This window comes from Globicephala melas, chromosome 11 (assembly GCF_963455315.2).
Source record: "Globicephala melas chromosome 11, mGloMel1.2, whole genome shotgun sequence".
Taxonomy (NCBI): Eukaryota; Metazoa; Chordata; class Mammalia; order Artiodactyla; family Delphinidae; genus Globicephala; species Globicephala melas.
In genome coordinates this window covers 37,536,490-37,551,804 of record NC_083324.2, presented here as the reverse complement: position 1 = coordinate 37,551,804, position 15,315 = coordinate 37,536,490, and the positions used below count along the sequence as shown (strand labels likewise).

Below are 15,315 nucleotides of genomic sequence, written 5' to 3'. Positions count from 1 at the left end.
CCCATAACATTCACTTCTTGACATTAGAACGTTTTGTTGCTAATTACTCCCCAAGGTTTTAAATTTCAAGTCCTCCTTGGTGACTTAGTGCAGAAATTCAAGAGCACAGTTATTTCCCCACAAAGGGAAAGGTGAACTAAGTGATGCCAAGCTTCTATCAACTTGCTGCTCCTCCTGGGGGTATCTTGTTTTTGATTCTATCTCCTTTTACTTTCCTTGCCAGAAACAAACAACAAACAAACAAAAACCATATTGGAACAAAGATTTATATTTCTGGAAAAAACACTTATTCACTAATGCATTCATTCAAGCAATATTTACCTACTGTGTGTCAGATCCTGTGTGTAAGGCACTGAGGAAGTCAAAAAAAAAAGCCTGTTTTCAGGTAGCTCACAGTCTTGAGTGGGCGGGAAGAAGGTGCTGAGGAGCCTGTGACATATCCGGAGGTGCTTCCTATGGTGGGGCTCGATAGCTACAGCCCGTCCGGAAGTGCCATGTCAGTCTCCAGAGGTAGAAATCAGGGAAGCTTTGGTCACTTCTCATTTGAAAGACCCTGGCTAACTGCAAGGAATCTGCATTTTAATAATATTTTGAATGGGTTGGTAAAATAGGAACAGATGGTTAAAGTTTGTCTTTTAGGGAAAATAATGAAACATTGCATTGCCTAATCTGTCTCTTTTTCACACTCTTCCCTATCCCCTCCCCACTGCAAAGATATTCAGATGTAACACAATTTAAAGGAAAATACTAATAATATCTTAGTCACTTAGGTCTCTTCACCTGAAAGGACCCTAACTTTGTCGGCCATCTCTGTGTTAACCTATTCTGTTAGCCCTTTATTCCAGTGTTACCTCCTGAGAGAAGGTTTCCTAAAAAGTGTTGGTTTGGGGGAACGTAAGAGGTGGCATGAAGTGAGGCTAGCTTGGGTGTCTTTCTGCCATGAAGGAAACCAGCTCTGTAGATGCTTTATTAACCAGAGCAGACCCATTCCTAGATGAACCCAGCAGGGAAGAGCTGGATAACATGTGTTCTGAGCCTCCTATCCACCTGTCCCTGTGCTACAGAAGGGCGTAAGCTCTAGATGCAGCACCTCTTGATGAAGAGAAAGCAGAATGTCACTACTATCACCTGCATGTCACTTGGACTTGCCTCAATACTCACTGCATTTCTCTGAAGTTTTTCCATCATTCTGCTTGGACAGAGCACCAGATGAGATCAACTGATGTGAGAGGGAAGTGAGTGCTCTTCTGGCACCATGGCCAAAAGCTCTTGGGAGAATGAGCATCACGTACCACTTGCCTACTGCTTGCTGACCTCAGTCATGAGAGCCCCCATCCCGGATAAACATCATCTTTGTGGCCACACATTGTTTTATGAGCTGAGTCATCAGACTGGCTGACTCCTTAAATGCTGCTGTCTGATTCTCCAGGCAGGAGAAAACGAGGAGAGAAGATATGAAGCGTAGCTCATTGAGCTTTGTAGAGGGCCAGTCTCAATTGCCAAAGGTGATGGGGGAGTCATCATTATGGAGTTTGCTTATGTTAAAAAATGGTTGATTAACTTAAGTTCCATTTAGGAGAAAAAGATGATGCTGTCCACATTTCTTGTATGTTACTACAAAATCTGTTTGGTTACGGGCTAATTTTGATAGCCACCAGTCTTAAACAATATCCTGCTGAAAACTTGATTCCTTCACTCGTTTATTACAAGGCAATTTATTATCTGTGGTAATAAGTTCAACCTAAAAGCAATAGTGACATGTTAAGTCAAACTGTTTGCAGACTTCTCTATTTCTTAGGTAAATTACTCCACTATGTTTATCTTTTATATAGCTACTCAGCAACATGTCTCAATGAACTTTTAATTAAAGCCAATGTGCCTATATCAAAGAAATTTACCCTGATTAACTCAAGTTTCTGAATTTGGAGATTTGTGACTTCCTGAAGTAAATTCTCAGTTCTCTTTTCCATCCTATTTCATTATGGTCTCAGAAAGCATACAGGCAGATCATTCACCCAATAGTATATGCTGAATTCCTGTTAGGTGGCAGGCACTATGTTAGTCTCCGTGTGGGGTAAAAATAAGTGAAGAGCGATCTTTACTACTGAAGAAGGAAACAAATGTTTGTCGATGTGCAAGGTGGACATATTTGATCTCTTGGAGGAGGATGGGGTGAGTAAGTGCTATAGGAAAAGCCCTCATGGGAAAGCAAAATCCCCTTCAGCCAGAGGCAGTTGGGGAAGCTTTTCTGGGGAAAGCAGCCCTTGGATGGTGAGGAGGATCGATGAGTTTCAAGAGAGGAGAGTACAAGGGCTGAGGGATACTGTATGCAAAGGCCTAGCAAGAGTCAGGGAATAGCATATGCTTGTGTCTGGAGCTAGGATGGCCCTGGGGACTCTGGGAGAGCAGTTTCCTGGAAGTGACAGGGTCAGAAACCAGACCTTAGGGGACTGAGAGCCAAATAAATTGTGCTGAAATGAAGGGGTCTGGGGACTTCCCTGGTGGTCCAGTGGTTAAGAATTCACCTTCTAATGCAGGGGACGTGGGTTCAATCCCTGGTCAGGGAACTAAGATCCCACATGCCTGGGGCAACTAAGCCCATGTGCCGCAACTACTGAGCCTGCATGCTCTAGAGCCCACATGCCACACCTAGAGAGAAGCCAGTGCGCTGCAACTAGAGAAGCCCGCGTGCCACACAAAAGATCCCACATGCCTCAACAAAGATCCCGTGTGCTGCAACTGAGACCTAATGCAGCCCAAATAAAAGGGAAAAAAAAAAAAGAAAGAAAAAAGAAATAAAGGGGTCCGGAGTGGATAATTCTCCTTTGGAGTCAGATAGAGAAAGGAGGGAGAGAGAGGGAATAGGGGATGAGAGTACCAACGGGGCAGGTGTACCTGGGACCACAGAAAGATCCTGTGGAGCAGAACAGGGTAAAAATGGGGGACAGGGAGCAACAATGGTGCAGGGGGTTCCTGGGGATACTGAGTGCCACAGGGGTGGTGTTGAGAACACATGGAAGAGTGGGTGGAAAGGAAGGGAGGGCAGGGCACTGAGGGTCCTGATTTTCAGGGGCAAGCTGGAAGTCAGTTCACATGCTGGGAGGGGTGTGTTTGTGTGGGGTGAGGGTAGATTGAGAGCCTGCTTCATCGAGTGGACTGAGAGCCTGAGGAAGGGCTCAGAGCAGATGCTGTGGGTATAGGAGAGCAGGTGCATAGTCCTTCTGAAGGCCAGCAACGTGTGCTTTGCCCTTTTGCTTCAACTCAAGACAACTTTCTAAATTTAGTGCAAACAGCAAGACTGCAGGAGTCTGGGACTTATCATGCTCTCTCCTTCTCACCTTGGCACGCTTTCTTCTCCCTTTGCCAGTTGGGATTAAAGCCCGCCCACCCCTAAGCTGAAGTGTGCAGTCATGGATTGGGATAGTCTTTGTATGGGGAAGCCATCATCTAAGATGGATTCACACAAAGAATAAGAGAGTAAACTTTGGGAAAACTAGTTCTTAGGCTCTGAGATTGTCATCACATATATCAGTCAATGGAGTGGAACTAGAAGACAAAATAAGAGCTTTTAAAAGCTTGTTCACAGAAGAACGGATAAGTGACCTGGAAGATAAAATAGTGGAAATAACTACTGCAGAGCAGAATAAAGAAAAAAGAATGAAAAGAATTGAGGACAGTCTCAGAGACCTCTGGGACAGCATTAAATGCACCAACATTCGAATTATAGGGATCCCAGAAGAAGAAGAGAAAAAGAAAGGGACTGAGAAAATATTTGAAGAGATTATAGTTGAAAACTTCCCTAATATGGGAAAGGAAATAGTTAATCAAGTCCAGGAAGCACAGAGAGTCCCATACAGGATAAATCCAAGGAGAACACGCCAAGACACATCTTAATCAAACTATCAAAAATTAAATACAAAGAAAAAATATTAAAAGCATCAAGGGAAAAACAACAAGTAACACACAAGGGAATCCCCATAATGTTAACAGCTGATCTTTCAGCAGAAACTCTGCAAGACAGAAGGGACTGGCAGGACATATTTAAAGTGATGAAGGAGAAAAACCTACAATCAAGATTACTCTGCACAGCAAGGATCTCATTCAGATTTGATGGAGAAATTAAAACCTTTACAGACAAGCAAAAGCTAAGAGAATTCAGCACCACCAAACCAGCTTTACAACAAATGCTAAAGGAACTTCTCTAGACAGGAAACACAGAAGGAAAAGACCTACAATAACAAGCCCAAAACAATTAAGAAAATGGTAATAGGAACATACATATCAATAATTACCTTAAATGTAAATGGATTAAATGCTCCCACCAAAAGACATAGACTGGCTGAATGGATACAAAAACAAGACCCATATATATGCTGTCTACAAGTGACCTACTTCAGACCTAGGGACACGTACAGACTGAAAGTGAGGGGGTGGAAAAAGATATTCCATGCAAATGGAAATCAAAGAAATCTGGAGTAGTAATTCTCATATCAGACAAAACAGACTTTAAAATAAATACTATTACAAGAGACAAAGAAGGACACTACATAATGATCAACGGATCGATCCAAGAAGAAGATACAACAATTGTAAATATTTATGTACCCAACATAGGAGCACCTCAATACATAAGGCAAATGCTAACAGCCATAAAAGGGGAAATCAAGAGTAAAACAATCATAGTAGGGGACTTTAACACCCCACTTTCACCAATGGACAGATCATACAAAATGAAAATAAATAAGGAAACACAAGCTTTAAATGATACATTAAACAAGATGGACTTAATTGATATTTATAGGACATTCCACCCAAAAACAACAGAATACACATTCTTTTCAAGTGCTCATGGAACATTCTCCAGGATAGATCATATCTTGGGTCACAAATCAAGCCTTGGTAAATTTAAGAAAATTGAAATTGTATCTTTTCCGACCACAATGCTATGAGACTAGATATCAATTACAGGAAAAAAATCTGTAAAAAATACAAACACATGGAGGCTAAACAATACACTACTTAATAACCAAGAGATCACTGAAGAAATCAAAGAGGAAATCAAAAAGTACCTAGAAACGAATGACAATGAAAACACGATGACCCAAAACCTATGGGATGCAGCAAAAGCAGTTCTAAGAGGGAAGTTTATAGCAATACAATCCTATCTCAGGAAACAAGAAAAATCTCAAATAAACAACCTAACCTTACACCTAAAGCAATTAGAGAAAGAAGAACAAAAAAACCCCCAAGGTTAGCAGAAGTAAAGAAATCATAAAGATAATACCAGAAATAAATGAAAAAGAAATGAAGGAAACAATAGCAAAGATCAATAAAACTAAAAGCTGGTTCTTTGAGAAGGTAAACAGAATTGATAAACCATTAGCCAGACTCATCAAGAAAAAAAGGGAGAAGACTACAATTAATAGAATTCGAAATGAAAAAGGAGAAGTAACCACTGACACTGCAGAAATACAAAGGATCATGAGAGATTACAACAAGCAACTCTATGTCAATAAAATGGACAACCTGGAAGAAATGGACAAATTCTTAGAAATGCACAACCTTCTGAGACTGAACCAGGAAGAAATAGAAAATATGAAGAGACCAATCACAAGCACTGAAATTGAAACTGTGATTAAAAATCTTCCAATAGGGCTTCCCTGATGGCGCAGTGGTTGAGAGTCCGCCTGCCGATGCAGGGGACACGGGTTTGTCCCCCGGTCCAGGAGGATCCCACGTGCCGTGGATTAGCTGGGCCTGTGAGCCATGGCCGCTGGGCCTGCGCATCCGGAGCCTGTGCTCCGCAACGGGAGAGACCACAACAGTGAGAGGCCCTTGTACCGCAAAAAAAAAAAAAAAAAAAAAAAATCCAACAAACAAACGCCCAGGACCAGATGGCTTCACAGGCGAATTCTATCAAACATTTAGAGAAGAGCTAACACCTATCCTTCTCAAACTCTTCCAAAATATAGCAGAGGGAGGAAAACTCCCAAACTCATTCTATGAGGCCACCATCACCCTGATACCAAAAACAGACAAAGGTGTCACAGAGAAAGAAAACTACAGGCCAATACCACTGGTGAACATAGATGCAAAAATCCTCAACAAAATACTAGCAAACAGAATCCAACAGCACATTAAAAGGATCATACACCACGATCAAGTGGGGTTTATCCCAGGAATGCAAGGATTCTTAAATATATGCAAATCAATCAATGTAATACACCATACTAACAAATTGAAGGAGAAAACTATATGATCATCTCAATAGAGGCAGAGAAAGCTTTCAACAAAATTCAACACCCATTTATGATAAAACCCCCCCAGAAAGTAGGCATAGAGGGAACTTTCCTCAACATAATATGGCCATATATGACAAACCCACAGCCAACATCGTCCTCAATGGTGAAAACCTGAAACCATTTCCACTAAGATCAGGAAAAAGACAAGGTTGCCCACTCTCACCACTATTATTCAACATAGTTTTGGAATTTTTAGCCACAGCAATCAGAGAAGAAAAAGAAATAAAAGGAATCCAAATCAGAAAAGAAGAAGTAAAACTGTCACTGTTTGCAGATGACATGATACTATACATAGAGACTCCTAAAGGTGCCACCAGAAAACTACTAGAGCTAATCAATGAATTTGGTAAAGTAGCAGGATACAAAATTAATGCATAGAAATCTCTAGCATTCTTATACACTAATGATGAAAAATCTGAAAGTGAAATTAAGAAAACACTCCCATTTACCATTTCAACAAAAAGAATAAAATATCTAGGAATAAACCTACCTAAGGAGACAAAAGACCTGTATGGAGAAAATTATAAGACACTGATGAAAGAAATTAAAGATGATACAAACAGATGGAGAGATATACCATGTTCTTGGATTCGAAGAATCAACATTGTTAAAATGATTCTCCTACCCAAAGCAATCTACAGATTCAATGCAATCCCTATCAAACTACCACTGGCATTTTGCACAGAACTAGAACAAAAAATTTCACAATTTGTATGTAAACACAAAAGACCCCAAATAGCCAAAGCAATCTTGAGAAAGGAAAACGGAGCTAGAGGAATCAGACTTCCTGACTTCAGACTATACCACAAAGCTACAGTAATCAAGACAGTATGGTACTGGCACAAAAACAGAAATATAGATCAATGGAACAGGATAGAAAGCCCAGAGGTAAACCCACGCACATATGGTCACCTTATCTTTGATAAAGGAGGCAAGAATATACAGTGGAGAAAAGACAGCCTCTTCAATAAGTGGTGCTGGGAAATCTGGACAGGTACATGTAAAAGTATGAAATTAGAACACTCCCTAACACCATACACAAAAATAAAATGGATTAAAGACCTAAATGTAAGGCCAGATACTATCAAACCCTTAGAGGAAAACATAGGCAGAACACTCTATGACATAAATCACAGCCAGATCTTTTTTGACCCACCTCCTAGAGAAATGGAAATAAAAACAAAAATAAACAAATGGGACCTAATGAAACTTCAAAGCTTTTGCACAGCAATGGAAACCATAAACAAGACCAAAAGACAACCCTCAGAATGGGAGAAAATATTTGCAAACGAAGCAACTGACAAAGGATTAATCTCCAAAATATACAAGCATCTCATGCAGCTCAATATCAAAAAAAACAACAACCCAATCCAAAAATGGGCAGAAGACCTAAATAGACATTTCTCCAAAGAAGACATACAGATGGCCAAAAAGCACATGAAAAGCTGCTCAACATCACTAATTATTAGAGAAATACAAATAAAAACTACATTGAGATATCATCTCACACCAGTCAGAATGGCCATTATCAAAAAATCTACAGACAATAAATGCTGGAGAGGGTGTGGAGAAAAGGGAACCCTCTTGCACTGTTGGTGGGAATGTAAATTGATGCAGCTACTACGGATAACAGTATGGAGGTTCCTTAAAAACTACAAATAGAACTACCATACGACCCAGCAATCCCACTACTGGGCATATACCCTGAGAAAACCATAATTCAAAAAGAGTCATGTACCACAATGTTCATTGCAGCTCTATTTACAATAGTCAGGACATGGAAACAATGTAAGTGTCCATCAACAGATGAATGGATAAAGAAGATGTGGCACATATATACAATGGAATATTACTCAGCCATAAAAAGAAACGAAATTGAGTTATGTGTAGTGAGGTGGATGGACCTAGAGTCTGTCATACAGAGTGAAGTCAGAAAGAGAAAAACAAACACCCTATGCTAACACACACACATATATATATATAGAATCTAAGGGGAAAAAAATGATCATGAAGAACCTAGGGGCAAAACGGGAATAAAGACACAGACCTCCTAGCGAATGGACTTGAGGATATGGGGAGGGGGAAGTGTAAGCTGTGACAAAGTGAGAGAGTGGCATGGACATTATACACTACCAAACGTAAAATAGATAGGTAGTGGGAAGCAGCCACATAGCACAGGGAGATCAGCTCGGTGCTTTGTGACCACCTAGAGGGGTGGGATGGGGGGGGGTGGAAGGGAGGGAGATGCAAGAGGGAAGAGGTATGGGAACATATGTATATGTATAACTGATTCACTTTGTTACAAAGCAGAAACTCACACACCATTGTAAAGCAGTTATACTCCAATAAAGATGTTAAAAAAATCAATTTCCTTTAAAAAAAAAGGTTGTTTAGAAGGTCTGTTTAACTTGGCGTCTCTTGCTGGATAGCTCCTTGGATAAAACTTTGTGGGAATGTGGCTTCATTCCGCGGTAAACATTCCATGGTGGCCATTGGTCAGGGGTCTATCTTCCTGGAATAGTCAGCTACATAAATAAGGATATGTCTTTTATTATGTCCTTGGATCAAAAAATATATATATCTAGCTATTGAGAAACAGTCATTTACGGAACATCTTCCAGGGTCAGGATTGGGCAGCCTTCACTGGTGGGAGGAGGAGTCTATAGGTCAGGAGTCTGTGGCAATAATCCAGGTGAACACAATTAGGCCTGGGAGGAGTTACCAATCATAAAGAGTATTGTGAATGAAGAATCAACAATATCTGTTGATTACCAAGATATTCTTGTATCAGTCTTGCTTCCTATTCAACAGTGTGTGTCAGGTGCTGGGCTGAGTCCTGATGGACCAGAAAGGTGACTTTAGCCTGGATTTTGCCTTTTGGAGCTGACAGTCTTATAGGAAAAGTAAGGCACAAAGGCACGCAGCTTGAATCCCAGGCAAAAGAAGGATCCAGTCTGCCAGCTGCAGGATCAGGGAAGGTTTTCTGGAGGTGAGACCTTGAGCTGGGCTTTATAGAGTTGGGGTGTCCAAGACTGATAGTGAGGGATGACACCAGGATTTTGATTTGGTAGTGCTGGTGACAGAATTGTACGGATATGCTGGGATTAGGGCTAGGAACACCATGCACTCCAGATGTAGGTGGAAAGGAGAAGTCCTGCAGTTGCCAGGACTTTCCTGGTCTTTGAGCGGTTGACCTAGGATCACAAGGTGATATTTGCAGGCCTAAGAGTGAATGGATTCTTAAGGAGGAGAGGAAGGAGAAAAGTTTCGGGACCGAACCGGAAACTCAGGATGGCCTGTAAGGCAGAGACCTAGGAGCAGCAGAGGCGGTGCCCAGGGCAGGTACATCTCTCTCCCGCTCCCTACTCCCCCTTCCCCCAACCCAATGAGCAACTTCTTCCTTACTAGGAAGCCTGCAGTGATTGTTCTGGCCCCAAACATTTACTACGCAGGCCAACTCAGCGAAACAAGAAGCAAGGAGGCGCTAGCGGCTTCGGCCTAGGAAGAGTCCCAGAGACCTAAGAGCGAGGGGCACGAGTATGCCCCACTTGGTTCTCCTGCGGCGACCCCACCCTGCGGGCCCGGGCGCTGCGGAGGGTGGCTCCTGGGGCCTTTCCAGGGATGGGGTCGTGACAGCGCCGTGGATGACACCTGGATGGGTCTTAAAACGGTATCCTTCCCTCCTTTCCCTGCTCTCCCCTCTCCGACCGGCGGATCTCGCGGGGATCTCGGCGTGCCTGGCAGGAGGCACTGGACGCCGAAGCCCAGGGGGTCCGAGGGCCTCCCACCTGCCCAGCCCCGCCTCCTCCAGCACTTGCTGCCGCCCGGGGCCTTGGACCTAAGAGCCAGTCCTGACCCCGGTGGGGCCATTCAATCGCCTCTCGCTGATTTCCCTCCGCTGCCGCGCGGCGGCGGCGACACGTGGGTTCGCGCGCGGGCTCGGGCGGCGCGAGCCCGGGCAGTGCGAGCCCCCGCGCCGGGAAGTGGCGCATGCGCGGGCGTCCTGCGAGCCCGCTGAGGCGAGCCGAATCGCGGCGGCGCCGGGAGCCGAGCAGCGGAGCTGTGAGGAACGAGCGGTGGCGTGAGAACGCCAGGGACTGACAGGTGGCAAACCCTCGCCCGTGCTGATCGGGTTTGCTGGGGCGCCCGCGGAACCTGGCGGTCCGGGCGTGGCGGCGGTCGCATCCCGGACGGCCTGTGAGGGATGCGCCGCCCACTGCCCTGCGCCGCCTGACCACCCCCGCCTCGCCTAGCGGTGCGCCACAGCCGGGCCCGCGGCCGTCCCCGCCGCGTTGTCGCCCGGCCGCCGCCGCGCCCGCGGGGTCGCGCCCGGCCCGGCCATGTGGACCCCCACGGAGGAAGAGAAATACGGCGTAGGTAGGTGAGGCTCCGGCCTGGCCGCGGCGGGCGTTCGGGGGACGCGCCCTTGCTCTCGGCCTCGTGCCGGCCCCGCCTCAATTCGCGCCCGCGCGCCTCCCGGCGCTGCCCGCAGGCTGCGCGGCCTCGACGCGGGGTGTGCGCGGGGTGGGGGCGGCGCGGGCGCGAGGCGCGGGGGTGGGAGCGGGTCCCTGGGCGCGGGGAGGGCGGCAGGGGGCGCTGGCAGCGCGGCCTCGTCAGGTGCGGCCGGAGGGAGGGGTGGGCAGGGCCCCAGCGGTTCCCCGAGGTTTTTGGTGTGGGGCATAGGGCAGTTTCACCCAAGAAGCCAGATTCTGGGAACCTGTTTTCTCCTTTCTCAAACCTCAATTTTAGTGAGTTTCTGCACCTGAGTTGATGAGCCCGATGACTCTATTTTTGGAGTGGAGCCTTAGGAAAAAAAAAGGGATAAAATACGTTGACATCATTTTCCCAGTTCAGAATTTTGCAGACATTTGACTGGAAATGTTTGATCCGTTTTAGTTTGTTTTGCCTTCAATATTATAAATAATTATTACTTAAAATAGGAAGTGTTTTTGCACATGTCCCAATGTTTAGTGTATATTACAGTCACGGTTTTGTTAAGAAACAAACGAACCTGTTTTTAGATGAGACCATTATTCCTCTTAGAATCCTCTTTTTATCTGTTACAAGTGTTAAACTCCAGAAGCTAAATAATTTTTATAATACTCAACTTCTTTAAAAGGCATATTCAATAATTTAAGGGATTGAATATTAGTTTTACTTTTATAGTGTTAGTGTTTTGTGGCGATTACATGAGAGAGGAGTTCAGCCACACTGCATTATTGTAAGTCACCTGTCATTCAGTTAAAAACAGATAGAAAAATGAGTGTACAGTTTTTTTTTCTGCCTAAGTTTTAATGGAAAATTTTAGATGGGGAAATCTGTCTAAACATAGACTTTTGTTTCCCATGTTTACTGCAGCTCAATCAAGGTTTAGTTCACAGTTCACTACAAAATAACTTTTAAACTGTCAGTGGTAACAAACGTTTAGGAATACCATCAGGCAAATTATGTGGAAACTGAATGTATTTAAATTTAAGGACCTGCAGAGAGATCTGTGCTGGTAGAAAATCTTGTTTTGAAAGGTAACTTTCTGAAGTTTTTAATTAGCTACGCTCTAAGGGCATAATGATATAGGCTAGGATGGAAGTGATAAAAAGAGCCCTAGTGCTAGAGTCTCTGTTGAAATGGGATTGGGAAATGATGTGAAGAGCTGGGATTCACCTCTGGGAACATTTTAGCCTTTCTCTTAGAGCATTCCCTAAATACTAAATACATTTTGTGATGTGAAGAGTTGATGGTTTATCTTTTCTGTAACTTGCTCTCAGACCTGCTTAACTAGAATAACAAATAACTGATGTGAAAGTGGTCAACTGTCCAGTGGCACCTAAGTGATAATTTCTTTCCTGCTGGGTCGGAACCTCTGAGTAGTGGAATTGGCAGATTTCTGAGTCCTGGCTTCTCTTTACTGGTGGTGTTGTGGGCAAGTTATTTAACATCATTTTCTTAATGTGTAAATTGGGGATAATATTTACCTACAGGGTTGTGAAAATCAAATGAGAGGATACCAAATGCTTAATAAATGTTAATTTCTTCTTTTCCCCTTAGTACAGTACTTAGAGTAATAACAACACTAGGCATTTCCTCAGGTGTGTTGGTTCTGAAATGGAGGCAATGCAGGGTAATCAAGATAGGCATATGTGAATCTCAAAGCACTAGGATTTGGTGTGTGATTTACTCAGGAAGATGGAAGGAAAATTTTGCATTCCTTGGACTGTGAGTTTAGCTTTACGAAAATTTTTTCCTGTGGAGGGGTACAGCATTGGGCACAGGGTAGGACTTAAATGCTTGTTAAATGAGAGAGACAGTTATTCTGAAGACATGAGCAGCTGTGATTTAGTGTAATTTATTTGCCCTTTCTGCCAAACAAAGAAAGTCTCTATCATCTTCTCTCACAGCTTTCTTCTACTATCCCTTCCTCAGCTATGGTCTAAAAGTTCTTGTGTAGATTGTTCACACTCAGAATATGTTTTTTCCATAAGCATTTCAGGGTTACACTCCTAGGCCTTTTCATAAAAGCCAGTTCAGTCTATAAAGAGCCTAAATATTGTACTTACAATGAGAAAAATAGTCAGTTAAAACTGGTATGTTAGCTGCATTGTTTAATTGTTAGCTTGAAAATCGAAACATTGGACTTCTCTGGTGGTGCAGTGGTTAAGAATCCGCCTGCCAATGCAGGGGACACGGGTTCGAGCCCTGGTCTGGGAAGATCCCACATGCCACAGAGCAACTAAGCCCGTGCGCCACAACTACTGAGCCTGCGCTCTAGAGCTCGTGAGCCACAACTGCTGAGCCCGTGTACCACAACTACTGAAGCCTGCACGCCTAGAGCCTGTGTTCCACAACAAGAGAAGCCACTGCAATGAGAAGCCTGTGCACTGCAATGAAGAATAGCCCCCACTCGCTGCAACTAGAGAAAAGCCCACACGCAGCAACGAAGACCCAACACAGCCAAAGATAAAATAAATAAATAAATAAAAAAATAAAAAAAAGAAAATCTAAACATTATCATTATTCCTATGAGAAAATGTTTTAGATTTCAACTTTGATTTTTATGAGCAGCATGGAGCACAGATTTCTATCTCTGCTTGCTAACCCATAATCCTTACAGCAAGGAGGGAAAACATATCTTTTCCCCACCAATTTGTATAAATTGCTTGGATGTTGGTGAGGGAAGGAGTCCCCTGTTGCAGCAGTGCAAAGGAGTTTTTCCCAGTGCAACTGTTCATCTGTATTTGACATTGGAAAGGTTTTTGAGATCATGTAGTAATATCTTAATGCCTTTAAAATTTATGATATAAAAATTCTGTACAGGTTATAACACTTTCAAATTATTTGATTTATTTGCTTAGGACTAGGCAATATCTGAGCTTCCCTTTCCATTGTAATATTCTGTGATTGAGTTTAGAGGAAGGGGAGGAAACTACCCTTTTTTGAAGATCAATGATGGACCAGTCAGTGTGCTGGGGATTCTCACTTATGGTATACCATGTAGATCCCCAGAGCAGTCTTAATGTTATCTTCGTTACACAGATGATGAAATTGGATCTCAGAGGTTCCCTTAATTTTCTTCTTGGCAATGGGCAATATTTTGCCGTATACTTGACTCTCTTACTGTCCTTCTCTAGTATCACAAGGAGCTGTTCTTTACTGAACCCTTTTAGCCTGTGTTCTGACTCCTTATGTCTCTTCCTCTTAGAGATTCTCTGCTTTTCTTTCTGTTGCCATAAATGCTTGGAAAGTCCTTCATCTTACCATTCTTTATTTTACCTTTTCAAGAAGCTTCCTATTCTAGAGTGAATTAGGTGAGAAAAATCCAACCATTTTTGTGTAACATCTGTCTTTTCCCATATTGACTGCACCCAAACTACCAAATATAGAAACTGAAGACCAAGAAAATACTTTTCCCATCCTCTAACAGCAGCAGCAGTAAACACCACCAACAAATGAAACAAGAGTTTGTAAATTAAATTCCTTGAGTAGAATAGCAGCAGAGATTTGAGTACATGTGTGTTAGTTTGGCATCTTAGCAGTGAAAGCTGCTTCATAATGTCATCTTGTTTATTCTGCTGTCCTGAGGTAAATTTTGTAATAATTCAGAGCATTTATTGCTTATTCTTTTCTAATCCCCACTTAGCAGACCATGAAAAAATTTCTTCATTACCAACCAGATTACCTTCTATTTTAGTTTTGTAATGTCATATTTATTTTTTTCTAATTTAAAAACAATGCATATTTTCTGCCTTACTTTTACCTGATTTCCTTCTGCTTGATTTTCCCCAGATAGGAAAAAAACCCCAAACAACACTTAAAAAAAGCCCTGAATCCTTAAAAGAAATTTAACTTCTAATGATCCTGTGGTGCAGAGGCATGTGAAGGTGGGAAGGGAATAGGTCCATGAAACCACATCTGAAAGAACCAGTGTTCACACAATTTCACTAAATCTGTAGGTAAATGGGCTACAACTCAGTGAAATAGTGCAAGGGCAGTGGGCTCTTTAGTTACTTGCTCTGTAAGGAAATCCCAGCCTTTGAAGCCTTGGAAAAGGCCCTGTATCTTTATCTCTCAGAGGTAAAGGCATCCACTAGGGGTAGAGAAGATGTCATAAACCCAGGACTTTATTTTGCCCTGAAAAGTGAGGATGTGCTTGATGTTTTATGATCAGGGGTTTAGTGTTTACAGGGAACTTCCACATCATGATTCTGCTTGAGCTTTACACCGTAAAGCTCCTTTTTTTTTTTTTTTTTAAACCGATGACAAAGAAACTTTAACTGAAAGAAATTAAGTGACTGATCTAAGATACTTAAGCCAACTAAGTGCTGATTTGAGATTTCAACCTAGGACTTTGGGATTCTATTCTAATCCACAGCTGCTTTCATTATACCATGTTGCCTCTGAAAAGAATTTGTCGGCAGTGTATGTCTCTGGCTCAAAAAGTAAGGCCTTTTTAACAGACTTCAAATTTAAATTGGATATTTAAGGAATTTTATTTCTATATTAAGCATTTTTATAAGAC

General features: G+C 42.8%; 1 protein-coding gene across 9 annotated transcripts in view; it reads left to right on the top strand.

The window, feature by feature from the left end:
* Positions 1 to 10,289: 10,289 nt before the first annotated feature.
* Positions 10,290 to 15,315, top strand: part of DOCK3 (dedicator of cytokinesis 3) — a 403,879-nt gene continuing 398,853 nt past the window's right edge. For all 9 annotated transcript variants that reach the window (XM_060308605.1, XM_060308604.1, XM_060308607.1 and 6 more), the window contains exon 1: positions 10,290 to 10,679. In XM_060308605.1, coding sequence (XP_060164588.1) covers positions 10,643 to 10,679 — 37 coding nt within the window. In that variant the 5' untranslated portion in view covers positions 10,290 to 10,642. The remainder of the gene's footprint in view (positions 10,680 to 15,315) is intronic.